Consider the following 27,943-nt stretch of genomic DNA (forward strand, 5'->3'; position numbering starts at 1 on the left):
GAAGTCATCACTGGCGATGGTGGCGGCCTCGTCAGCCTAACAGCAGGAAGAGGATGTTTGCTACCAGTGAAATAAGAATATATAGAGATTATACGTCTTTATAACAGCATAAACCGCCATAGAGTGTTTTTCTGCCGAGTCTGCTGGGATAAGACAGCGCATTCCCCCACCCGGACCCGGCCTCTGAGACGGAAGCTGGATAAAATGTCCCTGTTCCAGTCGGCACTGGATTTCCTCGCCGGGCCCGGCTCGTCCGGAGCCGCCAGTCGTGACCAGAATGATTTCGTCGGACAAGTCGTTGAGCTTGGCGACATGAAACTGAGGATCAAGAGGGTGATCGCGGAAGGTGAGCTCTCTCCGCGACGAGAAGTGCTGTTAACGTCTTGCCTGGCTGAGCATGCTAGCTAGCTGAGCGAGCTAACAGGCTAGCATCAGTGACATACTTCTACTGGTAGTCAATGGCAATAGCGTTCGCACAGCCCGCTGTGAGTCACCAAGTAAACACAGGTGGGCCAGTTGGTGTTCTGTGTGTCTGACAAGCAGTACAGATAGTTTGCAGTTTGCGGTGTGTGCGGACGTGATCCATACACAACTTGTGGTCTGAGTTCGGACAGTACGTTCCCTTCTGTTCCGGTTGGGCTTCAAGTCGTGACCAGAACTGCAGCTTCAGCAAAGCTGCGTTTCACTTGTCCACCAACTCCCAGGCCAGAGTTAACCCAGCACAAACCTTATCATGTCCCCTGCAGCCAGACACGCCTGGCCCCAGAGAGACACCAGAACACTAGAGGGGAGAGAGAGGCTCGCAGTGGTCCAAAAAACAACAGTGGTGACAATGTTGTTACCAAAGCGCTTACTTAACTGTAATGGAGACACGGTGCAGGCGGGCATGCAGGGGCTTGTATGGTGCAATATAGGACTGAACTCATATTAATTTTAAATGATGGCTATCCGTTGTTAAGGCAAACCCCATCTCTGTCATGGCTTTTTTTTGGGGGGGGGGGGGGGGGGGGGGGGGGTAAAATAGTCAGTAGTCGGGATAAGTTGATTTTTATTCATTCATTTTCAGGATTATTGTTAATATTGTCACACGTGACTTTAAAAAGCTATCTAGCTTGCTGTCATGGTAGACAAGTGGAAAAATAGAGATTTAGAATACAAAAATACACTTTTAAAATCATCCTTTATTTATGCAGGGAGAACTTTAAGATTATTTGATTGTTTTTCATACAAAAATTCCTATTTGTGACACAAAAAGGATTTGTTTCTTCACAAAATGTGACGCGATTATAGGGAAAACACCGTGAATCGCTAGTATTTTGGCCAGGATAATTGTTCCTAGTCAGCTACCGATCTATAACACATTTCTGTACTTATTTCAAATAAAGTATAAATAGTTGAAGTACACTTTTTAAGTATTGTGTTAAAGGAATAATTTCTTATTTTCTTTGGTATTTCTGTCATAAACAGATGAGCAATTATGGTTTCTGGGTAATATATATATTACAACATCAACACATATATGTGTTTGTGCTTTGTAAAGATTAACTATCATGCATTGAGACCACTGCTTAACTGCGGCAGGGCATCGTTTTTAATGTTAATGACAAAACACCTCTAAGTATCCGCAGAGCTTTGCTGGGGTTTTTCTTGTGACGCCGAGGGAGACATTGGTTGATTGAGTGCCAGTACTTCTTCTTTCCTGATATATATTATATTTTCTCTGGCAAGTTGAAGATATATTGTAAATGATGAATTAAAAATTAAATTTGGCTGCATATCAGGCAAACTTGATGCACTTATCTCATTTATTCTAATAAAATTCATACAACACAAACAAGCAAAATAACAAAAATAAACAATCAAAGTTAAAATAACTAATTGTAGCTAAATCTTTTTATTTGTGATTTTTAACAATTCTTAAGACAAAGGTGACCAATGTTGCACTCATTTTAAGAAAACAAACTCTTGGCTTTTCAGCCAATGTAGTAAGTGGAAAAACAAAATGTAACACAAGTGAATCAAGTTGTCTCTCTGTTGTGTCTTTGAAAAAGCATGCAAGCCTTGTCTGTCCACCTTACATGGAACTTCCTGACAAGGAATCAGATTTTGAAACAGGTTTCCCCTTGTTATGCTTAGTACCCGCTTTCACGTCCACTTTTAGCAACTCTCTGACTCGCGAGGTATTCAGTCCAACTGCATTCTGAATTTAGGTGTAGAAAACAATGCAATTTTTTTTTAGGGTAGTAGTAGTTGTGCATGTTCTAAAAAAAAAAAAAAACATAACAGCAGATTGAAAAAAGGATCACTAGCGAAAGCGTCCCAAAATATCTATCAATGGGTTTATATTTTGAAATGCCAGAAAATAGCATGAAATTGCCCCTGATCACATTTTCAACTTAAAGGATATTAAAAGAAATGTTAGCAATTGAGAGGCACCAGTTAATGGTTTACATTTTTGCCTGATTAATGATTAATGCAGGTGCCTAACCTTCTGTAGATCTGCCATCAACTCGTCATTTCAACACTAATTCCACCCTGGTCAACATTCTGATCAGTGTTGTGATTGCACATCCTCAGCTACGGTTGTTGGTTGAAGAGAAGTTAAAGGTGAAGGATGGGACAATGAAAGCCACTCGCAGTAAGTTGGTCGTGGTGAATTGTCATTATTGGTATATTCATCGTCACAATTGACTTGAAAAAGCTGTCTAGCTTGGTATCTTGGCAAAAACACAAAACACAAAAAAGTTAGATATGCAGGGGGACTTTAGCATTTATGATCATCTTATTTAAGATTGTTTTTCCACTAAAAAGGATGTTCACTAAAAATAGTATCTGCAATGCAATACAAATATTTGTTACTAAATAAAATGTAAAGTAATACCAGCATGTTTAAGTGCCATTTTAAGAACATATTTTGATGATTATCAGGGTAATAAAGTGAATCCAACTTATTACGGCAAGGATAGCCGTGACATGAAATGTTCATGTTGTCCCATACATATAAAGGAGACACACGCATGTTTTAAAATCAAAGCAGCTGCTAAAACTCAAGATAACACCCTAAACTTTCGCCCTTTTCAAACTGCCATTCCGCTCTTTGAAAGGTGTCTTTGTTGTGTTTCCTCCTCCTTCCTTTGGCGAGAGAACACAATGAATGGCTGTAAGATGGTTCTGTTTTTTAAGGGCCAAAGCTATAGCACACTATCCTGATGTGTTGCTGGTGAAAAAGTCACACAAGTGGTGGTTGTCACAACTATATTCTCTGTGTTTGTTCTTTAGGTTAGTGAGGTTAATATCTTCTCATAACTAAAGCGTTTCTGTAGAACACTGGCACCTGGCTGGCCTTTCGTTGGGCGTGGGTGGCTCCTCTGAGCAGGTCAAACGGTAGACAAGAGAGGGCTTTTATACACTGTGTCAGTCCTTATGTATCCCTGTACTTATCTAACGCAACCACACAGACTGTACCGTAGGATTGAGTGTGATGGAGTGAGATTTCTTTACTCCCATTGTCATTGTTTTTCTTGGAATGGAGTTGTAATTGGAGAAAAGTTGATGGAGCCTTTCAGTTTCCTGTCCCTCGGAGGAAGACATCTGATCCTCACACCAGGGACGGCAAAGTCACTGGCACGGCACATAAACGTAGCTGTAACGGGCATTTAATGATGTTTGTCGTGAAGTCATGGACTTACGTAATGCAATAAAACTAGTGTTGTACTTTCATACCATAGACAAAAGGGTGTGTGACCATCATGTTGCTGGTTTGAATCACGGACGAAGTTAAAACATCAAACCCACTGTACCTGCCTGAACTGTCATCCTTGTGTAACAAAATCTTTACTGATTACAATCTTCGGTGCACTCGTCCAAGTGTCCACAGAGCAAAGCTGGTCGTTGATTTACTCATCACCATGGCAACCTCCCCCTTGGCTTGTTTGGACTGCGGCTTGCTAAATACATAGGCACACACAGACGCACACACTTGATGAAAATGTTAGGAAATCAGAGGTTCTTGTCCTCTAGGCATGCGGTGATATGAAAAGTTCATGTCACCATTATCCTGGCCAAAATAATTGTGATTTGCAATATTATCCTGGGAATAATCAAAATATGCTTCGAACTTAAAACGGCACTTTGTCAAACAAATATTTTTGTAATGCATCTCAGATAAGACTCACCTTTTTTCAGTCAATCAAATAATCTTATAATAAGATGATCATAAATCAGAAGGTCTCCCTGCATAAATAGTGTATACATTTAAAAGATGTATTTTTGATTTGTTTATGGAAATTCACCACCATCAACTTAATGTGAGGTTTTTATCGTGATAAAATCCTGTATCGTCCCATCCCTACTAGGCACAATGGCTTTCGAATCTCAAAAAATAAAATCAGCGACCTGTCATGAGGAATACATTACAGATGGATTCGGTTACGATTATGTTTTTCTAGTTATTGGCCTAATTGTAATTTTGCTGCAGCTTACAGATTCTTACTTAACTAAACTATGACCAAAGGCCCGCTTTATGTGACTGGGCTCTCAGTAGCACTGATTTGTTCCATCAATTATATGGTGATTAGAGCAATGTGGTGCTGTTCTATAAAAGAAGTCTGTCTAAGTGAGAACAGTCTGTCGAGACTCTGGTTCTCTGTGAACGATCAGAGAACGTCATAGCAGGCGCTTCTACCTGCCCGTCTCATCATCACCTTCACCTTCAGTGAAAAGGTGTAAGGGCTTTGCGGCAGCCCAAAGCTCACATGAGTGTGCTTGTGACAGGGAAGTTGCTTGTGTTCTTGAGCACTGTGGCTGCTCAGTGGCCAGCCGATAAGCCTGTGGTGGAACGTGGCAGCTTCACGGTTTATACGTTGATGAGTGTGTGCAGCAGGGCGTTGCCTGAGGTTTTAGGTCACAAAGCAAAGCTAAATGACTCCGTGTCCTGTGGAACGAGATGGGATGTGTATTGCAACATGCTCATGTGACATCATTGGACGTAACATGCTCTATTATGATGTGCTATATTCAGTGCAACTTATGGAGATAATCGTAAATATTCTGTATTAATTACTTATACTTAAGTTATGTTACTCCCACCCAGACTGATCCATACTGCTAACATGATTTTTTGCATTATATATATATATAAAATATAAAACCCACTTTGTATTGCAACTGCTTAGCAGTTCAACTCGGGATATGGGTGTGTACAAGTGTGAATATACTTGTCACAGTTCTCCCTTCTAGTACCTTAGAACCACACACCCAGTCACACACTTTATAGCACACCAATCATACCAGAACAAATTGAAATTAATTCACAGTAGCTCCATGAGACCATATTACAACACATCCTGCTCTCATTTCCGCAATGCATTGCACATCTGCACAATCATTGATGATTATTCATCATCACCATCATTAGTCATTTTAAGGGTGGACAAACTATTCATGGAGATGAATGTCTGTTTGTTTGTTTTTTCTCAGGTGGTTTTGCCTTTGTGTATGAAGCTCAGGACATGAGCGGTGGCAGGGACTATGCCCTCAAGGTAAGAAATGACCTGTTGCTTTATGATGCATGTTGAGCTACTCTCACTTTTTAGCCGTGCTACGAAATATTATACTTTTATTCATTCTCTCATTTGTCAGCCGGCATGGCCGTGTTTATAAATGATACACCAAATCAGGAACATAAGCTCTGTCCACATCAATTCTGCATTCGACAGTGCATACTTAGAATATGCAGTATATTACATACAATAGAACCAATTGGCATTCTAAATACCAATTGGTACTTAGAATGCCAGATGTGACATTTCACACTAAAAGTAATATGCATACAATTAGACATTATACTGCTGACCACATATTGTGAAACTGTTAAAAGAGTGAATGATGGATGAGAAATGATCGTTCTGCTCAGGAAACATTCGTTAAGCAGGTTGTTTCTTGGAGAACGAAGAGGCACAAAGAAGAACCATCTGCTCTATTCTTCAGAATTCTGTCCAAGTCATATGTGCATTTTTCAACTAAATTAAACCTGCAGGTACTGAAATATCTTTAGTATTAAGTATGAAGAGTTGGAGGAAACAGATTCAGTGGTCTCTTCTTTGTAAGGCTGCTGAACTCTGCAGGCTAAGATGCCATGTGTTTTGTTGACAAGTTCAGAGACCATTTAATTCAGGATGAAAACCAGTACATGATAAATGCACACAGGAGGAAAAGTATAGCTTTGGGTCCAAATCCAGACTCCATTATTAAACTGTGAAGGTGGTTATTGAACTCGTCAGTCAATATAATCATTAGGAGCAGTTTGTGTTTTGCCAATTCAAACAGTATGAGATTATACTGTTTGATGAAAGTCCCCTGATCACAGAACGTCACCTGATCACAGAACAACAAACTAGGGATGCACCAATTTGACTTTTTCACTCCCTAAACCTCCCTAAAGAGGTATCAGGGATTTGGGTATCCATATACCAGAACCAGTGTTTTATTAAAAAGATGTGGGCCTTTTGTATGTTAAAGGCAGCATCTCACTTGGCTTAAACATTGCTTCCCTAACTTTGTACAACAAAGTATAACAAATATATACTCAGTTAGTTATTATTATAATAATATCTCATACACCAGCAACTTGGTAAAACATCTTCAGAATGACTATTGAAGTGTAAACCTTTACAATGCAGCAGCAAATTGGTGTAAAAGCAAATAATTAAATTGAATAGATCAACCGCCAATATCAGTACCAACTGTTGTGTCGTGTGTGTTTTTTTGTTTCAGAGGCTACTGTCCAATGAGGAAGAGAAGAACAAAGAAATCATACAGGAAGTGTGCTTCATGGTATCCTTAATCTTTCTCTAGCATAGGACACTGTCATTACCGGATTACTTGTAGTTGACTGGCAACACATAATGTCAGAATCCACAATACAGGAACTAATATATGTTTACAGCGTTTAACATTTTACAATGCCGTGTTTTCACAAACACATTTGTGTTCCGTGGTTCTGTCCGTAGAAGCTTGTCATTTGTGAATGTTTCTTAAAGCACTCGAGCGTGTTTACTGTTTGAGAAGACGTGATGAGCAGGTTAGAAAATTACTTCAGGGTTTTCCATTCAGTGGTTGCCAGGGGGGATAAGATCATTTAAAGATACCTTTGTGCATCTGAAATCACTGAAGCATGCACTGTATTTCAGTGTGTCTGGAGATGTTTTGTTTTGTGGTGTTAACAGTGTTTATCAGTGAGATGAATCAGTTGGTCGGCGCAGCAGTTAAAAGTGTCGGGGCGTCTCTTGTTCCGTTGCACAATAGTCGTTTCATGCTGTGTAGCACATTGTGGAGGCCTTCTGGTGAGTGAATCACTGTGTTCCTGGTACCGTTGCAACATTTTGTTGTTTTTAGAACTTGATTTTGAAAAGCTTGAATGCCTCCGATACTGATGAGCATAGAAACATCAAGTCAAATGTCACTAGTGAATTCTTATCAGCCAACCCTCTTCTCTTCCTGCTTACACAGTATGAGCAAGCTACAGTTTTACAATACAATTGCTCCATTGAGGCTCCGCTTGGCTCTGCATCAAAGTGGCAGAGTGGGTCAGAGTGGGTCAGTTTAAACCATTGTCGATCAATCGCCACAACGAGTGATTAAACTCTGTTTAATTGGAGGCCACAGAGAAGACCTACCAACTCCTCAAAGGAGGATTAGTGATAACTGCAATCTTCTGAAATGACAGGCTCAACACCATAGTCCCGTTTTACACTGCATGTTCCTTGACCCGCTTGCTCTATAGAAAAAGCTGTCAGGTCATCCCAACATGGTTCAGTTCTGCTCTGCTGCCTCCATCAGTAAGGAGGAGTCCGACACGGGACAGGCCGAGTTCTTGATCCTCACCGAGTTGTGTAAAGGTAACACACATTTCTTCCCTCGCTGTTTGTCTTTGTCTTCTATCTCTGTTTACTTCTTCGCTACAGAATTGGTATGAATTCATTCGTAAAACCGAATTGCAGTAAATCTGAGTAGTCAGAACAATTCCCTAGTAACTCTAACCGACAGGAACTTGTGATGAAACTGTTTCCCCGTCTGTGGCCTTTCTGCTTCCTGCTCTACTTCCTTTTCTGTTCAGTCTGCCTGTTCATTTACTGCAGACTTTCAGGATCCTGGAACAATATGTATCAACACGACTCAGCCGTTTACTCAATGTGTGCGAAGCACCTTTTCATTATGGGATTAGCTATTTAATTGCATGATACAAGACTTGTATCAACAGACCCCCCAAATAAGTGCACCTGGGTTGTGACGGGTGTCTCCTTCACTTTGGCTGATGGCTCTTCCTTCATCCGTCTGCTTTATGTCTCTTGTGTTCCTCAGGTCAGCTGGTGGACTTTATAAAGCGGGTGGAGCAGAGGGCTCTTCTGTCATGTGACACCGTGCTGAAAATCTTCTACCAGTCGTGCCGCGCCGTGCAGCACATGCACAAACAGAAGCCTCCGATCATACACCGAGACCTCAAGGTTGGTTGGATGAGTGACTGGTGGATTAGAAATGACGATGAACCCATAATATGCAGCACCTCGGAATGAATGAGTTAAATGCAATCCCTCAGTTTGACTATATTTCTATCATATCATGAATAAGATGCTGCAATAAAGTGCTTGATTAGCTATACATTAGGGCTGCTTGGTAATTATATGTGTATTGGTTGACGTGCTAGCTCACCGCTCACTTGATGTGTTGCAGATTGAGAACCTCTTGATTAGTAACCAGGGCACCATCAAGCTGTGTGACTTTGGCAGCGCCACCACAGTGTCACATTACCCCGACTACAGCTGGTCGGCACAGAAGAGGTCCATGGTGGAGGATGAGGTACACACACACACACACACACACACACACACAGAGAGAGAGAGACAGAGCCACATTTCTTAAGGTTTATCTCAACAGGGCTCTTCTTATACAATATAACATTTGTGTGAGTTTTTGCATACATAACCTGTAAAATATTTCAGAATTTTTTTGTGGACCTTATTGTCACAAAAAAGGTCAATATTTGGAACCAGTCCATTTTCTCCACCCCTTATATAGTGTATTTTATGGTTCTGATTTTAACAAAATTATCTCATACCATGTGTCGTTTTTTGAGAATATAGGATGAAGTCACAGACAAAAAGATTTAGTATTAGCATAAACATTTTACACTACAAAAACATTTGTATTTGAGTCACAAAAACACATCAGTTTGTTGGAGTGCATAATATCTTCCTAAATGTCTCTATGAAAGTGAATTATTCAAAAGAAAGGTGAAAAAAAAACCCATTCAGAAGTTACAGCGTATCCATGACGATACTGACGTCATGGTGTTCGACAGAAACCAGAAACGTTTGATTGAATTTAAAGCTGGAGCTTCAGGAAGCACCGATCAATCAGGTTGATGATATTGATACCACACGGACACGCTTGGCTTTGCCACGGATGACCTCAGTGTGCAGGACCCCAGAGATCCTGCTTTCTAAATGTAATAATCTCCGCTTCTGTCTGCCAGCTGTTTTCAGCCTAGTGGCACAAAAGAGATGCTGGAGAGGAAGAGCTTTTTATGGCAGAAAATGTGAGGTGGGCAGGTGTTTAGTGGAGATTTGGATCATTTGTTTCTAGAAGTTATGCTTAGTCATCTGTGTGGGAACACGTAAAGAAAAACAATCAGAATAAAGACGTTTTTCTCACAGGAAAAAAAACGATGCCTCAGATGAACATCAGCAAGAAGCTCTGGTTTTATCTACCTCAAGACCCGACAGCGGTCCAGTAGCTGTCTTTAATGTGTGTTCTGTTTCCACGTAGATCACAAGGAACACCACTCCAGCGTACCGAACGCCAGAGATGATCGATCTCTACTCCAACTTCCCCATCAATGAGAAACAGGACATCTGGGTCAGAGCTTTTACCTGTTTTATTTCATGTCCACCAATTTCACAGCTAATCCAAGATGATCAAAGGTCAAACCATCACGTTTTCTGATCTGTATTGTAATCGTCCTCTCTCCAACCTCCCGTGCAGGCCCTAGGATGCATCCTCTACCTGTTGTGTTTTAAGCAGCACCCGTTCGAGGAGGGCGCCAAGCTGCAAATCGTCAACGGGAAATACGCCATCCCTCAGAACGATGTCAAGTACACTGTGTATCACAACCTCATACGTATGTACCTTCATTCTGTGTCTGCACGGGTCACAGTTGCCGTCACCTTTACCAGACAGGAATATGTTTAGGATTGCACTTTTCAACACAACGTTCATATAGACACAGTAAAGCAGGGCTATTCAACTATATTGTTCAGGGGGGCCACATTTTCAGAAAGCTCAGGGACCGGGGGCCGGACGTTTCCCCTGACCCACTCGACCCCTTTCTGGCCTCATGAATTAACACTTATTGTCTTTTTGCTAATTTGTGTTTTTACGATATTGTAATTTAAAATGAATTTCCTGAAAGTCTACACCACCTAAACTTTTGGAAGTCAAGAAACAGCCATCTGGTCTAGTCCTGATCAGGTTTATTGAGAGTGCTATGAAAACCAAATATGTATCAAGAATATTATATTACCTGAGAGTTTCTGAGCCACAGAGAGCATCCGTGTAACCATAGTAACTCACTGTCATGCCAGTGTTGAATTGGACTGCAGCGGAAATTGAATCCTGACACTGAGCACCACCACTACCTTGATACAGCTTATTTAATTATGTTAAATAGCTCCACCTGGTGGAACATGTGAAGACATTTATTTCCTGTAAATACTGGCACATAAATATAATATAATACGATTATTCATGTTTATTGCTGTCCATGTGATTATTGCATTTTTGTTTTAATTAAATGTAAATTACAAAACGGTTCCTTCCTTAATGCGGCATATTTTTTTCATCCTCATTAACTATCTCTTCAGATTCTTAACATGTCCTTCTTTTTCCACTGCACTCCTCCTCCTCCTCCTCCTCCTGTCCAGGTTCCATGTTGAAGGTGAACCCAGAGGAGCGTCTGTCTATCACAGAGTTGGTCAACCAGCTCCAGGAGATAGCAGCAGCACGCAACGTCAACCCCAAGTCTCCCATTACTGAGGTAGGTGTGTGCATGATTGTTAAGAAAAGAAAACAAGAGTTCCTACAGCACTACATTTAAGAAGTGATACTTCACTAAAACTTCTCCAAATCTCGTTCACCATCTAGTCGTTGTGCTATCTGTGCTCTTCTGTTGTGCTGCTATTCTTCATGCCCTTATCTCACAGTGGAAGTCGCCGGTGTCTTGATTTAGGTTCATACAAACAGATGATGATGGCTGAGGCTGAAACATGAGTCCGTTCTCTCAGACAAGAGGCAAAGGACAATGCGTGTAAAGCTCTATCTTATCTCTGAGTGTCTATAAGTGGCTTCTGTTTCAGATATCAGTTTAGATTAGGGGACAGCTTTCACCAAGCGCATTTTGGAGTAAACAAGTCGACACAGGGACAGGCCGGCTACTGTCACTCGCAAACTGTTGCAGTTGCACTTGCTCGGTCTCTCTCTCTCTCTCTCTCTCACACACACACACACACACACACACACACACACACACACACACACACACACACACACACACACACACACACACACAGTGCAGTGGCAGGCTCAAAGAAGTCTGTATCCTCTTTTCCCAGGCTCCTCTCCTCCCAGCTGGCAGGGTCCAAAGAGACAGAGAGACACGGAGGCGGGAAATGGGTGGACCCGAAATTAAAAACAAGCTTTAAGTGATAACAACACTTCAGTAGTAAAGCAGCATTACGGCCTGCAGAGTGGCTGTAAAGCCAGAACTGTTTTTGTTGTCAGTCTACCAGCCACAGTAGCTAATTCGTATAATCAGATTGTAGACTTTAGCCTTGGTTTTACACTAGAAAATGAGCCTCTTATGATTCTTCACATTAATCCTGGTACTTATCACCAAATCCACAGCCACAGTTGTGATTTAGTAGTATGACAAGCTGATTTAGATGTCAGAAAGCTCCAGGTTAACACTGATCCTTCCTTCTTCCATGACACTTAATGGGGAGCTACATACACATGACTGATTATACAGCTGAGCAAGTGTATGTATTCTGAAATGCATTTCTATTCAAATTAATTCAAATTAAACGCATTAATACTTAACGTTTTTTCATCATACTGGAGACACTTGCTTCTTAAGTCTCATTCTAAGATTCTGCCCTTGCCTTTCTCAAGCACTGATTCATCTGCATCCCAACCGATTTCCTACCAAACAGAGATACGGCTGGTTAATGTGTGGAGAGTGAAGTCAGGTTCAGAGATCTCTGATCTGGTCGGGGTTAAGAAGGGTTTTCCTCACTGGACATAAGGAGATTATAACCCTCCTCTCTCCTCCTCCTCCTCCTCCTCCTCTCTCTGCTGCTTCTCAGCACAGACATATGGAGAGGCTGACTGTGCGATGGAGCAGAGAGGAGGGAGAGCAGAAAACTTGTGAAGGAAGGGAGCACAGATGGAAGTGAAATACTGAGAGGGAACTACTGTAGACATCTCCGAGGGGAAGCAGGACGCAGAGTCTGTGTGGCTGCCTTCGTGCAGACCCAGACACTCCTGGCCTCAGATGAAAACCATTTAATGTAACACGTGTGACACCTTTTATTTGGAACGTGCTATGGTTGTGCTACTTCAGGGCTTCTTTGAACTGGTGATTTTAGATTTTGGGACAGAGACGCGGTGCTCCAGATTTGATTGATGCTCTTTTTCCGGTCTTCTATTTGTGGTCCTCTCATCTTCTATCAAGGCCTTTTTTTCTTTTTTTTGCTGGAACGTTTTATTTCCATTTTTTTTTTAAAGATGCCATTTTGTTTTGCTTTTCTAAGGAAGACCCATTTTGAACAAGTCGTGGCTGCAAGTTTCTATTCAAGTTTTTTTTGTTAACTTAGTCCCCATTTGTTGACTTAGCTGTTGTTGACTGACCTCTTGTTCACTTGCCGAGTACAATGTTGAGTTCGTACTACTGTTGGCGTTATGCGGTATATGACGGCTATGAATGTCTGCAGCTGCTGGAGCAGAACGGAGGTTTTGGCAACAACGGAGCCCAGCCACCCATGCAGATCCACAACGTCCAAAACAGTTCAGGTAAGGGTGTGTTTGGATAGCAACATTGAGCTCTCTGTGGGGTTGGGACGGTGTTGGTGTTTCTTGATGCTTCGGGACTGAAGTTGAAACCTCTATTTTACAAAAAACAACTCCTTCATTTTCTGAAGGACCAGCTTTAAACCCATAAAGGACCGTTTCCATACATTTCTTACGCTGCACTCTAACAAACTGGCCAGATAACTACATTATATTACTTACAAACAGCTGTCCAGCTGTTTTTCTAATTTGTGCTCCTGATGTGGGCTTGTTGAGAATCACACTTAATTTCACTTAACTGCTCTTTTTTTATCACTGATCTCTAACCAGCCAGGAAAACATTCTCTCTCTCTCTCTCTCTCTCTCTCTCTCTCTCTCTCTCTCTCTCTCACACACACACACACACACACACACACACACACACACACACACACACACACACACACACACACACACACACACACACACACGCCCCAGACACCACCCATATCTCTGAGTTTCATCATGACTAACAGTCAGTTGGTCTTTTTCATGATCCTCATATGTGTTAAACTTTTTAGTGAAAACCAATCATCTTAAATAAGACCATCATAAACTCACTCACTTGTGTATCTTGATAACAAGCTAGACAGCTTTTTCAAGTCACTCGTGACGATATTTGTGATTATCCCATTAATGGAAATTCACCACTATCAACTTATTGTTTTTTTCCAACATCGCCCAACCCTGATTTATAGCATTGTGATGAATGTGGTCCCAACATGATGACATATGACTGTCTCGCTCATTTTGAAAATGTTATCGAGCAGAACTGTAGAATATAGATTCCACTCGTAGTGTAAAAGCACTAGTCACTCTGTAATCCACTAACCTTTGCTGAGCTTCAGCGTAAACTCCAGCCAACAGGCTCACGTGTGTAATATATCCAGCAAGGGGAGTTTTAATGTGCATCCATTGTAACGACTGGCATACTTTATTAATTGCTTATAATAATAATCCTGAGCAGAATAGGATTGCTTACTTGTTTGTTTTGCGTTCAGCACGATGATTGTTGGTGATTTCTCCCCCGGCAGTATGTTTGAACCAGACTGAAGTCATTCTTCTGTTTTTAGGATATTGGATTGAAAATGAAGAGCTGAACTACTTAGTGAAAAAATAATATTTCTGTTGTTTATCTGTACCTTTCTCTAAATGAGCATAATAGGCTTGTCTGTACACACCAACCACACACACACACACACACACACACATGCATGCATGCAGGTTGTGCACTGTGATTAAGAGGATTTCTGCACGGCCAGTCAACCATCTGTTGAAAGGCAAAATGTGTTTGTTCCTTCCCTTGAGGAGTGGCTCCAGTGTTCCTGTTCTTTAATCAGACCAATGCATGACGTCGCATCCCGACATGTGACCTCTCCATCACAGCTGAGAGCATTGTGTCCAATGCATTCACCTCAAAGTTAAACAGTGTGGGAATGTGCCACCTTTCTGTTTTAGTCATTTAGTGTAGCACTTTATTGTAATAAAAAATGTAAATATTATAAAACGGTGCACACATGTTGTCATGTGGCCCTGATTTCTCTAGCTGAATAATTTTCCCCTTCTCTCTTGTTCCCTGCAATGCCGACAGGTGTCTACGATCCTGATCAGTCAGCCAGCGGCCTCTTCGATATCCTACGAGGAGGAACAGAGCGATTCCTCACCAACATAAAGGACACTTCCTCTAAGGTCATCCAGTCAGTAGCCAGGTACGGTGCTCCAACCTCGTTATCATTGTTGTATTTACTTATATTCCATTTACAGTGCCATACTTTTCAGTTAATCTTTATTATCATTACAGATCAGTACTTTATTCATAATAGATAAGATAAGAGAATCCTGTATTACTCCCACAGTGGGGACATTTGCATTTACAGCAGCAAAGAGGATAGTGCAAATAACAAAGCAGTGCAAAACACAATAAAAAATGCTAAAATATAACTTGACATGTCTGATCTCCGGACTCATGTTTGTAAACATTCAGTTCCATTTTTCACGTTTTGCACTAGCAACTGTAACTTTACATGGTTAACCAATAAAAATCCACCGCTGCATTTACTTTGGGGATCATTTCTTGCAGTTTTATGATGGGGATTTTATATTTAGTGTGTTGAAAGGATGCACTCGTGGTTTGGAATCGTTTTATCGGCATCCACCAAATGCTCTCCTGCAAATTGTCTGTATAAGCGTTCATGCTCATACCGTCCCTGTCCCCAGATTTCCCTTTTTAAAAGAAACATTCTGCTTCTCGGTTGTCTGGAAGACCTTTCACTTGTGAACGTCCCAAAATAAAATAGGACAAATTATTTTAAGTTATTTGCCATTTTAGTTCTTTCACAAACACCTGGCTTAACAGCGAGTCAGTGGAGTAGTGGGAGTGATTTAGTCGGCTCCACTTGGCTGCAGCAATCACTGAGGACTCTGGTATAGACAAGCAGCCTCTGTGATGTATAAAAGGGTTGAGAACAAGCAAAGTGTTCCTTTTAACAGCCACTCTATCCATACCCGTTAAAATGTGCTGACTCATTTGGTTATTCTATCATCCATTTGTTCCATTTGTTTGTTCGTTTGGTTTATTTTTTTGTTGTTTCTTTTCTCTGTCCCGATCCCTCATGGTCCCACTATGTGTCCATCACCTAGCAACCCAAGGTAAATATGGGTCGGTGGAGTGCGTCAACTCATGCGTCGCTCTGTGTGCTCCTGTAGTTTGTGTTTGATTTAGAGGAAGAAAACCCCTACTAAGCCTTTTTTTGCTGTGCCGTGTCCGCCAACACAGCTTGCTGATCCTAACATCATACATCCGATAATTGAGTTGAATGAGTGCAGAGCGTGGTGTGAGTGGACGGGTGAGTGGCGTTTTGAGAGTGAATGGAGGGACCAGGTGATTGGAAAGGGACCAGCGAATGATAACGCAAGAGGAACATATTCTATGATTGGTTGTATCATAATACCTGCAGGCAACACATGGATGTGAGGTGTGGGCTGCTTTGTTTTTTGTAATTGGATTGTAATTTCACATTTTCTAATCTTGCCACGTATATCTGTAGATACACCCTGGTTGTGAATCACTCGCCTTGACGAACGACTGATTGAATGAATGCTAGTGACTCCACCGCCTACTCCATCACCATATGTGTGTCTTAACCAGCATCACCTGTCTGTCCTGACAACATTCAGATACAATCGAGTGTCATCAGCATCGATAGATTCATTTCTTTGCTTGGCCTACAGTTTGTTTGTGTGTACTCAATTTTAATATTGACGGCAATCATATTGGGTTGTTTATGCTGTTGTCATTGTTCCAATATGATTTATTTCGCTGTCAAGTCCAGATATACTCACTGCAAACTTTGTCAAATGTACACGATTCTGTTTTGTGTGGTAGCTCTGGTAGAGAATTAGGAACATCTCCATCCTGAGTCCTGTTAGTATATTATAATTCATATAAATCTGTCTTGTTTCTGAACTAGTTTTCCTTACGAAGCTGTTACGTCAAACTGTTTATTTCTTTTTTCATTTCTTGTAGTGATTTGTGTTAGAGATCTACTCCTTTCACAAGTGTGCTTTCTCTTCCAGCTACGCCAAAGGGGACCTAGATATTTCATACATCACCTCCAGAATAGCAGGTAAGTCCTCCTAACCCTCTCTTAGTGCCTAATGTTGTTATTGAGTCTTTATTTAATATCACGTGATGAAAATGATGTTAAAGGTAATTCCAGATTTCAGACATGACTTTAGTGAAAATGGTGTGACATAATGGGCCCTAGTTTCGTGGCGCAGCACAGGGTGGCGGAGCCGGCGTAATGCAAGTTTCGACCCGCGCAGCCTTGCGCACGGTCAGTTTGGCAGTTTGGTGGATCGCCTGCGCCAAGATGGGTGTGGCGGCGCAGCAGGGGGAGGCGTCACAGATTCAGCTTGGCGTAGCGGAAGTTTCGTGGCAAAAAGCCTCGCCGAGACTGCGCTGAAAGCCCGCCAGCTCCTACCTGGTCTACTCTCGGCGCAAGGCGTAAATAAAGTCCATTCATTCAATGCGAATCACAGCTGGCGGAGTGGAAGTTTGGCTGACGGCGCGCAGTGCGCACACGTCACCGAGACCTCACAGGCAGGTTTCCACAGTTCCAGGCACATTAAAATGCAATAAATAATCACAACAAACACTATTTAATGCAACTAATTGAATCAACAAGTGAATTTATATCTATATATATTGTCCCGTCACATCTGATGTCAGATCAAAGGCGGATGGCACGCGTAACGGAAACTCAGCCTCTCGGACCAAAACATCTCCCTCTCTCTCTCCTGTTTTTTATAATATCGGCATTGTTATTATTATGATACGCGCGCACAGCGCGTGATGAGCGTGGTGGGAGCAGCGGCGCTGCTTCTGTCATCGGGTTGTCAAGTGACGGAACTTGCACTGAACCTCCCCTAACGCATTAAAGGAGAGGAGAGGAGCTCATTTGATTGGTGAAGATCTGAATCGGCTGTGTTAATCCCAGTCCACGCCTCGTCTCCTCCTCGTCTCCCACTCACGCCTTCTTCTCCTCCCTCTTTCCCACTTGCGTGGGTGGGCGAGACGGGCCTGCGTGAGCCTGCGCGAGCCTGCGCGAGCCTGCGCGGTGCACGAAACTTGCAAAGTCCAGGCGGACACACCCCGTCGGCGTGGCGCAGGTGCGCTGCGCGCTGACTACGCCTGGTCTACGAAACTAGGGCCCAATATCTTAGACACTGTTTGAGAAAATGGATAGACTGTTGATGTAATGTGTGTGTGTGTGTGTGTGTGTGTGTGTGTGTGTGTGTGTGTGTGTGTGTGTAGTCATGTCCTTCCCAGCAGAGGGGGTGGAGTCAGCAATAAAGAACAACATTGAGGACGTCCGTCTGTTCCTGGACTCCCGTCATGCTGGCCACTATGCCGTCTACAACCTCTCCAAACGATCATACAGGCCTTCTCGGTTCCACAACAGGGTCTGTATTTGGCACTATAACATAGATTTATAGATGACGTAGTAGCAGGGTTATCCAGGCTGTACATGATTCCTGTTGTATTCAGGTGTGTGTTTGTGTGTGTGTGTAGGTTTCAGAGTGTAACTGGCAGGTGCGCCGTGCCCCTAACCTCCGCAGTCTCTACAGTGTTTGTAAGAATATGCATCTATGGCTCAAGCAAGACCAGAGGAACATCTGTATAGTACACTGTCTGGTAAGAAATCTCTCGTCACCTACTACATGACTAAGGCTGCACTCACACTGCTCCAAGCCCAACCTGCCTCTTGTATAAACGTCATCACGTCGTTGTTTTCAAAAGTACGTCTCAAAGTCATCACAATAGAGAACAACACAGAGAACATGAGTGAAACTTCACTGACAGGTCTGTCAGCACATATTTCTAGTAAACACTCGGCCTGCATCAGGGCGTATGAGTGCGAGCGGAGCTGAGCCAGCAAACAGCACAGAGCGCCACTTTTATTATAAAAGTACCGGTCCGGTTCCGCTTCGTACGGCTCACACCACAAGTCTGAAGCCCGACCCAGAATCCCGCTGTGTCCTACACAGTCATCAACAGTATTTTCAGTCATAAATAGCGGGGGGAGTTCCGAGTTCAACACTGAGAGTTAATGAGAGGGACGGCCTATCGATTAAAGCCTACGTGATGTCCACGTTGCGTACCCGTGCATGTGTGCGTGCATGAACCGTAACATACTTAAATCCACCTCTTCCAAGCGTGCCCGGAGCATCACACTGGCCAAACAATCCAGACTTTAGCCTCAATCCTGCATCCTCAGATGACTGATGACTCTATTTTCACTTTTCATCTTTCACTCTTGATCCACAATAACATCCTACATCGCCCCATCACTATCTGTGACCTGTTCTACAGACATAGAAGTCAGTGTTCTGTCAACACATCATTATTGCAGCAGGAATAAAAATAGAGATAGGTAGAAGGGCAGCTGACACACAGTCACTGTTCACATGGGTGGTCATTGGTTGTCATGGGCACCAATATATAGAGCAAGAGTCTCCGCAACCCCCACATGCAGGCAGTGTGGTCCGGTGTTAGTCCTTCATGCAGGCGTAGAGGGGGAGATGGAGTAAGAAGAAGTCGAGACCATGACCTAAGAAGATGATAGGGAGACTCCCAGTATATTTACGTCACCTTCACGTTTGTCTCTGTAGGATGGCAGGGCAGCATCAGCGGTGGCAGTTTGCTCCTTCCTGTGTTTCTGCCGCCTTTTCACCACCGCCGAGGCTGCTGTCTACATGTTCTCAATGAAACGCTGCCCGCCCGGCATCGCACCCTCACACAAGAGGTAGAGTCCTGAGATCAATCCAGCAAGCCAAATATTCTCAGTTCAACATGGAGTCGACGGGCCTGATCTGGCTTTTTCTTGTTGCAGGTACATCGAGTATATGTGCGACATGATGGCAGAGGAGCCCATCATCCCCCACAGCAAGCCCATAGTAATTCACTCCATCGTCATGACACCCGTGCCGCTGTTCAACAAGCAGCGCAATGGGTGCAGGCCGTTCTGCGAAGTCTATGTTGGAGACGAGAGAGTCCTCACGACATCCCAGGAGTACGACCGGATGAAGTACGCTTATACATTCACAGGAATTTGTTCAGCTTTCCTGAGATAAAAAAAAAAATCCTCATTCGCTTTCTCTTTTGCTCTTTCCAGGGATTTTAAGATGGAGGATGGGAAAGCGGAGATTCCCCTCAATGTGACAGTCCAAGGAGATGTACTGGTGGTGATCTACCACGCAAGATCTACACTGGGAGGACGTCTACAGGCCAAGGTACACACACACACACACACACACACACACACACACACACACACACACACACACCCAAGTGCAACACACATCAACTGCCAGTGCATTCTGGACAAAAAAAAGCTAATTTTGAATTCTGTGATGTGTTTCAGATGGCATCCATGAAGATGTTTCAAATCCAGTTCCACACAGGCTTTGTCCCCAGAAATGCTACCACTGTCAAGTTTGCCAAGTATGTACACAATATTTAAGAATAAACGAGATCATTGTCACTCAAGGGTTGAAATGTCTTATTTCCTGTACAAAAATATAAATTACAACAGATTTCTTGTTTTCGAATGAACTCTTGAAATGCTCTCTCCATAACTTCCTGTGTTCACTCTGTCAGGTACGACTTGGATGCCTGTGACATCCAGGAAAAGTACCCAGACTTGTTCCAGGTCAACTTGGACATCGAGGTGGAACCCCGAGACAGACCCAGCACCAAGACCCCTCCTTGGGAGGGCTTTCAGACCAAGGGCCTCAACCCCAAAATCCTTTTCTCCTCTCGTGATGAACAGCAGGAGATCCTCAGCAAATTCGGTAGGAGCCGTTGTTTTATGAAAGCCAGACTCTGGAGTGTTGGGGTTAATTTATTAATCAGATCAGATCTTTCTTTCTGCCCTCAAGCCCACTGTAAGCATGTTTTCCTTTTTCTAATTCACATAAAAACTAAACATCGATCCTAATCAATACAGGAAAGCCCGAGCTGCCGCGTCAGCCAGGTTCCTCAGCATTTTATGACTCCGAGTCGCCCCAGCCGGCTCAGACCCCGGAAGGCTCCAATACAACAGAACCGGAATCTCCTGTGAGCACCGATAGCAATGCCAACAACTTCTTCCAGACGCTGGACTGGGAAGGTATTCTACTCATGTTCTCTACATAGAATCCTAGTTATTGACCTCCGTTCTAACAAAGTAGGAGGGTTCTAAGATTCAAACCATAAAAACCACCTTATTTAATGCCTTCCTGTATTTGTAGACGTGAGTGGCCCTCAGGATGCCTCAGACAGTCAAGGAGGGGGATCCATGAATGACCCGGAGGACCTGAGTGACCAATCAGAAGGAGAGTCCTATTCTTATTCTGCTCCCGGTGGGGAGCCGCTGTCACGTGACCCCAGCGAGCCACTGTTTGATGCTGACTTCCAGGTGGGGAAAGGTTTTGATGGTGGATTATATATATACAGGGCTTGAAGACCTCCGGCACGGTGCCGGAAATCCGGCGTAGCAATATTTTGGTGAAGTGTTTTTTTTTTTTTTTTTAACTGTAACCAGTCGTTTAAAGTGATAGTTCCAACTACCAATGGTACTCAAGGTAACCAAGGAGTTCTAGCCAATCAGAGCAGAGTAGGGCGGGCCTTAAGTTTCCAGGCACCTCGGACCGGGACAACGTAGCCAGAGCGATTGATAACATCAGCCCAAAGGCAGCCCTGCACACTTTTCATTCAGACAAACTAATGCGACTGCCACAGTTGTTAGATTTCATCAAAGGCTCCAGTGCCACCACTCACGGTTGCCCCCCCCCCCCCCAGCCGGCGAGTTCGACAGTGCGTGCGCGTATAGCCCCGTTCACATACGTCGCTACTCGCCCGTCACTCGCTTTCTCGCTGAATTCTACTCGCTGGCAAAAAAAACTCACTGCCGCCGGCGACTTCAAGCGACAACTCTCTGTGGAACTCTCTGTTGACGGCAACTGTCGATCATCTCTATTCTACATTGTGATTGGTACTCGCATCGCAGAAAGTTAAAATTATTTTATCTCCGATCGACCACATCACATCGCCTGTCCTGGTCCACATTCCGCTAGAACACATTCACATTCATTGACAGTTGTCTCTCAGAGATGGGCGAGTGATGACGTATGTGAACGAGGCTTCAACATTTGTATCAGTACCAGCAGTTTGTAAGAAATTGGTCAGTAATTGATATGTCATATTTTGTTTCTCAGAATTCACCAAATTGATGCATTAAAATGAAATTATTCAAAATTTTCTCCCGGGGGGGCATGCCCCCGGACCCCCCTAGAGGATGACAATCCCCCCACCATAGTCTCCAAAGATCCTGTGGGAAACACTACAAACCCATTTGTAATCGGGACAAAATACTTAAAGTTAGAGACAATTAAGGACCATGAGTCCTAACAAGAACACTTGCACACACTTTAATGTGTATTTTGTACACGTTCAAGACCCATTTTTATGCATTTTCTGAGTCGGTCAACTTTATTTTAGGCACAAACTATATATCTGGGCTGGTAAACCCAAACCTGCCGCAGTGGCTGGTGGCCAAAGAATATATATATATATATATATATATATACACACACCTGCTTCACAGGTGGAAATCTCAACCACCCCAATGTTCAACTCAAAGTTACGCCCTTGGTGATGCTAATTTCTGAGGTATTATACGTTAGCATTAAGCTAGCGGACTTTATGCTTAGTGATACTGGCTGTGTGTGTTTTGAATGTTGTTTCAAACTATAATGTGGGTTTACTCTCAAAGTGCACCAGATTAATTCATTTAGATTGCAAATGTTCAGAATTTTCTTCTCCCCAATGCATAAAAAAATTTCAGGCACAGGATTTTTTCCTGCTTCAAGCCCTGTATTATATATATATATATATATATATATGTAGTGTTATGAAAATAAAATGCTTTGTTTTCTTCCACCACCGTTCCATTCATTCTGTCTTTTCTTGATGTCCCTTCCTCCCCTCCAGAGCACCCCTCCTGCAGCCCAAGAATCTCAAGTCGATGACACAGCTGACCTCTTGGGGTTGAACTCCGACCCGTCCAACTCCTCGACCTCCTCCTCTGCTCCTCATCAAGGAGTCCAGGGAGGACTGAAAGCTGCGTCCAGCAACAGCGACCTCCTCAACGACCTGTTTGCACCACCTGCTGGTCAGACAGCAGCAGTGCAGGAAGACTTGTTCTTCAGTGGGCCAGCCAGTGGGGCTACACCAGACCCAAAACGTAAGCATCGATGCCTAACGTGCTGAGTGCGTTGCTGTAAAATACTTTCCAGTTATCCTTAATGCTTTTTTCTCTCCCTCGCTGCAGCCATGGGCGACCTGTTTGATCCCTTTGGGATGGGCTCTGGTTCTGGTTCTGGTTCTGGCGTTGGCTCCACTGTGGGTTCGTCTCGACAGGCCTCTGGACCGGACCTGTTTGGAGACTTGTTGGTCTCTGAAGGTTCAGCTAACAGCAATGCCACTCCTGCTTCAAACACAAGCCTCTTCAACCTCAGTAAGTACATCAGCTGCTGTGACTTTATGTAGCGTTATGTCCCGAATGTTCCCCCTCTGCTTCATCACATCTCAGTCTGCTATGAGGAGACACACACACCTACAGCATCCTAGAGTCTCAGAATACCGGACAAACCATGTTCCCCTTCTCTACCAGCACGGATCTGGGCGTCCCGTTCCTCCCTCGATTGGTATTTGCTGCAAGCAACAGCAAGGGGAAACACGCAGAAAAAAACAAGTTGGTGATCCTTTGAATGCTTTTGTTTCGACAGATAAGCTCGTGAATGATGTCCCTAAGATGACATCATCAGCCAGCCAACCAGACCTGCTGGGAGGGTGGGACAGTTGGGCAGCTGGCACCACCACTAGCATGAACGCTACCGCCAGCAAACCCAGCTACTCCAACACAAGTGCGTGAATAAGTTTGTTTGAGTTTTTTAGACAATCTTGAAAAAGCCAAAAAATGATAACTTTCATATCGTTACTTTGTCTGCAGCTTCCGGTGTGGCGTCCATGTCGAAGGCCAAGTCTCAGACCTTTGATCCTTTTGCCGACCTGGGAAACCTGGGATCCAACTTATCAGGTAAGAGTCCTGATCTTATATCCAACTGCTTATAACGGTGCTTCTGTGCTGATTGTGAACAGTGATCCAAAAAGGGGAAATGCCCTTATGAGCTCGTAAACCTATACATTCATGTGAAGTAACTATCATTCTTCATGTTTTTGCAGGTTCCTCCAGCGGTAACTTTTCAGGGCCTTCTTTTAGCACTAAGGCTGCTTCCTCCTCCTCCTCCTCCTCCTCTGCAAAGGTTCAATCTCAGCCCTGGCAGTCTGGAAGACCCACCTCAACCCAGAACAAGGCTTGGCAGTCTGGATCAGGACCTGGGCCCGCACCCAAAGCCTCTGCCTCTCAGACCGCAGGCACACAGTCCAGCAAGCCCAACTACAACCTCAACTTCTCCAGTGTCATCGGTGGGAGAGAAGACAGAGGGGTCCGTGGGCCTGGATTTGGTAAGAGACATGGAGGAGAAGGGAAAGGATTTGTTTATATTTATGTTGGATTTTCCCAAATGTTTCCTCAAATTTTACTCAACCCTGTTTTTTTATTCATATTTAATCAAAATTAATAGATGTAATGTAATAAGCGCTGGAATTCACCAGCTATTGAAAATAGAGGTTTAAAAATGAAAAAGTAATTTGTAATATTCATGTACAGCACTGTGTTTATTCTCTGTGGAAATTGAGAATTGAGCCAAATGTGTCCATAAAGACTCTTTCTTCTGTCTGTGCTCTGTTAAACTGCAGGGCCCAAGCCGAAGGTCAAGGAGGACGACTTTGAGGACCTGCTGTCAACTCAGGGTTTCGGCTCCAGACCTGATAGGAAGGGACCGAGGACCATCGCTGAAATGAGGAGACAAGAGATCACTAAAGACATTGATCCTCTTAAATTACAGGTAACAAATGAAATGCGAAGGACATGTTACATATTATTCCAAATCAATTCTTCAGTGGATGAAAGGCGAATATGGTGCATTTGCTGGTTCAGTCTTTGGATTGGCAGAATAAATCGGGTTGGGAAAAGTGAAGCGTCAATGAGTTCTGGAAAAAAAACATAGCCCTGAGCAAAGCTTCCCGGGGTGAATGAAGGTTAAAAGTGTGATTAAAGTTTTGAGTAGTGAGTAGATCATCTTTCTCATCCGTTTTATGGACCAGATGATGGTTTAATAAAACAAAATGCGAGTGAGCGACCTCATCCGTCCATTCTGTTAGAATTAGATCGACTGACGTGGCACCTTCAGCAGATGATACTCTAGTGCACCGTTGCCTCCGAGGGCTGATCAGCATTTGTGCCTTTCTGTTGCTGTTCTGTTGTCACGCTGCAGATCTTGGACTGGATCGAGGGAAAGGAGCGAAACATCCGAGCGCTGCTGTCAACTCTAAACACCGTGCTTTGGGAGGGTGAGACCCGCTGGAGGCCCGTGGGCATGGCCGACTTGGTGACACCTGACCAGGTGAAGAAGTACTACAGGAAGGCCGTGCTGATTGTCCATCCAGACAAGGTACGCTCCAACATGCTGTTGATGCATTCAGCCGAGGCAGGGATGGAAACGCTGTTCATCATGATTTACCCATAGTTCAACTCTCATCTTAACTGCTCTTTATCCATGCTCTCTCTCTCTAGGCAACAGGCCAGCCTTATGAAGACTACGCTAGGATGATCTTCATGGAATTGAACGATGCCTGGTCAGAGTTTGAGAACCAGGGATCCAAAGCACTCTTTTAGAACCTTGGTGTGGATCCCAGCTAGACCAGACCAGACTGGACTGGATTTGACAGGACTGAGCCCACATTGGGCCTTAGGGGGTGCAGAGCCTCTGAGAGGTGTCCTCTCTACCATTCCCTTCACTCCCTTCTTCCTTCTTTACTTTCTTCTGTTCCTACAGTCAAGGTCAAAAAGACCTTTTGCCTCATGTCCGACTGTAGGGAACCCTTCCTCCCTGGCTCAGAAACAGCCAGTAAAAATAAACATTGTGATAGCTCTTAAACTCACTGCCTACCTGTTCAACTGCCTGAGTGGTGCTGCAAACATCTGGAGGGAAGAACGAGCGACAATCACACGAAGAGGACAAAAAAAATCCGACGCTACAAGCTGATTATCGTGACAGTAGTACTCGGACAGAAAGCTTGAATGACCCGACACTAGTAAAGCACCGGTGCATTTTGGACGTGGCTCAGAGGTTCGTCATTTGTGCTTGACACTTTTGCAAACAACCAGTCATTTAGCTGACTGGTTTAAAAGAAACAACTGTTCAGCATGCCGGCATACATGGAAGTGTTGTTTTTACGCTGTGTTGCCTCAAAAAAGTAGTGAATGTTGCTGATGAATCTGAGAACAAACCAGCCACAGCAACCAATGGACAAAAAAAATCCCTCAAATCTTCCCCAGGATGATTCTGAAACTAGATAGGACCCACAAATTCATGGAAGTGCTGCTGTTGCACCTATTTGGAGTCAACAGTGGGTCGGGGTTGTTGCTGAGCCATTCCCTCTCCACAAAGACGAGACTATTGCCGGCTGACACTACTATTGCTGCTTCTTCCATCCCACTTCCTGCTGCACACACTCCTCCGGTTGATGTTAAAAAACCTGCATCCTAAGCTTCTGCATAAAGGAGAACTTGTTTTGGAGCCCCATATAAACCTAAGCGGGCAGTCTGTTGTTTTTGAAGTGCTCTTTTAATTCCACCCACTCAGGCTCTGCTGCGTATCTGACTGCATGCTCTCCCACACCAGACCTCCAAACACCAGGAGGTGGGTGTGTTCGACTTTCAAAACCAGGGTAGTCCGAACGGGCGGCGGCTCTTTTTATCCAAGTGCTTTTCTTTTCTTTTTTTCTTGTAGCAGAAACGGAAGAAGAGTCAACCTGCCTGGTTGCGCTGGGTGGCAGCGCTCGTTGCTTTTCAGCATCTCCATCATCGCCGTCATTATTAATCCCTCTCTTTGTCTCTGTAAGCCCCGCCCACCCGCAGGGCCTTCGTGCAGTGGACATTTGTTTCTGTCAGCGCATAGGAAGAGATTACAAAGTGAAGGAGTGAAAAGAGAATATGGTGATTTAATCTGGTTGCTCTTCGTGTCCCTCTTTCTCAAATATAAATATATATTTTTTAGCTTCGTTCTGAACGTTGAGCTTTTGTCAGTAAATCATCACTTCAGTGTAAATATAAAAACAGTATCACCCATCAAGTGGCTTTGATTACAGCCTGGACAATAGATGTGTTATTGAGCCTCATGCTTGACAGCGCGAATGGTGTGTGTGTGTGTGTGTGTGTGTGTGTGTGTGTGTGTGTGTGTGTGTGTGTGTGTGTGTGTGTGTGTGTGTGTGTGTGTGTGTGTGTGTGTGTGTGTGTGTGTGTGTGTGTGTGTGTGTGTGTGTGTGTGTGTGTGTGTGTGTGTGTGTGTGTGTGTGTGTGTGTCATGCTTTCTCGTGTGCCGTACGAACCTTTGTTCATCATTTTTTCCAGCCTTTCCCACACTTCAAACAAACCTTTCCAACTTTTGCTTTACTCTTTATTTTACATTTTACCTCATGGACCAATCAAATCACCTGTTTTCTTATTTATTATTGTGTTTTTTTGGGGAGGGTTGTGGGTCATAATGACGTGTTCACACATATTGATGAAGTGAAAACTTTCAGATAATATATAAGTGGAATGTGCAAGAGGAAGAGTTGATCACATTGAGCCTCTTTGTTGCTGTTTTCATTCCAAAGCATCTTATTATTAATACGAATGTGCTTTTACAAATAGATATATCCCCTCTGTTGTTAAGCTGTATGTTTATCATTTGTCTACTCGGTCTGTCTTTTTGTTGTAACCCTTTTGCTTCCTTTCCCCCTCCTCTTGCTTCTGTTTTGTATTTTGTTAAAATTCCAACACGAGGGGCCAGTAAACCTAAGTAAAAAAAAAAAAAAAGCTGATGCTTCAAATTCAGTTTAAATTCTCTTTGACAGTGTCACCATAGCATAAAGAGGGAGGGTTGCAAAACCACACATCAGCAGTGTTTACTGTACCAAATGACATCATACTAATATGAATGTAGATTTCAATGCGAAAGAAAAACAATTAAAAAGAACCTTTTGATTTGAGGGAACTATTTTCCGAGTTGTTGTTGTCTTTAATTTGAAGTGGCTTCATATTCATGATCTTAGATCAGTGAGACAGAT

The 27,943-nt window shown here is 43.4% G+C and overlaps 1 protein-coding gene across 2 annotated transcripts; it reads left to right on the plus strand.

The window, feature by feature from the left end:
* On the plus strand, positions 1–27,875 carry gak (cyclin G associated kinase). 2 transcript variants are annotated; one of them, XM_084025855.1, is made up of 29 exons: positions 1–346; positions 5,479–5,540; positions 6,775–6,834; positions 7,784–7,898; positions 8,362–8,504; positions 8,731–8,856; positions 9,826–9,915; positions 10,042–10,177; positions 10,980–11,092; positions 13,047–13,125; positions 14,753–14,862; positions 16,721–16,787; positions 17,978–18,126; positions 18,236–18,358; positions 19,336–19,469; positions 19,557–19,751; positions 19,839–19,956; positions 20,088–20,167; positions 20,324–20,517; positions 20,673–20,834; positions 20,956–21,122; positions 22,697–22,949; positions 23,037–23,222; positions 23,494–23,631; positions 23,718–23,804; positions 23,951–24,232; positions 24,527–24,675; positions 25,105–25,281; positions 25,404–27,875. In XM_084025855.1, the coding sequence occupies exons 1-29, from the start codon at positions 205–207 to the stop codon at positions 25,503–25,505; spliced, it is 3,939 nt and encodes a 1,312-aa protein (XP_083881981.1). In that variant the 5' UTR covers positions 1–204; the 3' UTR covers positions 25,506–27,875. The 2 variants fall into 2 exon arrangements, with proteins under 2 accessions (XP_083881981.1, XP_083881982.1); XM_084025856.1 differs by having other exon boundaries at positions 2–346; positions 14,753–14,870; positions 16,738–16,787.
* Positions 27,876–27,943: the final 68 nt, after the last annotated feature.

This window comes from Eutrigla gurnardus, assembly GCF_963514095.1.
Source record: "Eutrigla gurnardus genome assembly, chromosome: 13".
In the NCBI taxonomy this organism is placed as follows: domain Eukaryota; kingdom Metazoa; phylum Chordata; class Actinopteri; order Perciformes; family Triglidae; genus Eutrigla; species Eutrigla gurnardus.

Bases quoted from the DNA above. Each gene is read 5' to 3' on its own strand.
- gak (XM_084025855.1), top strand. From the start codon at position 205: ATGTCCCTGTTCCAGTCGGCACTGGATTTCCTCGCCGGGCCCGGCTCG. The intron at 6,835-7,783 runs GTATCCTTAATC...CTTGCTCTATAG, and splicing joins TACAGGAAGTGTGCTTCATG to AAAAAGCTGTCAGGTCATCC. The intron at 23,805-23,950 runs GTAAGAGTCCTG...ATGTTTTTGCAG, and splicing joins CCTGGGATCCAACTTATCAG to GTTCCTCCAGCGGTAACTTT.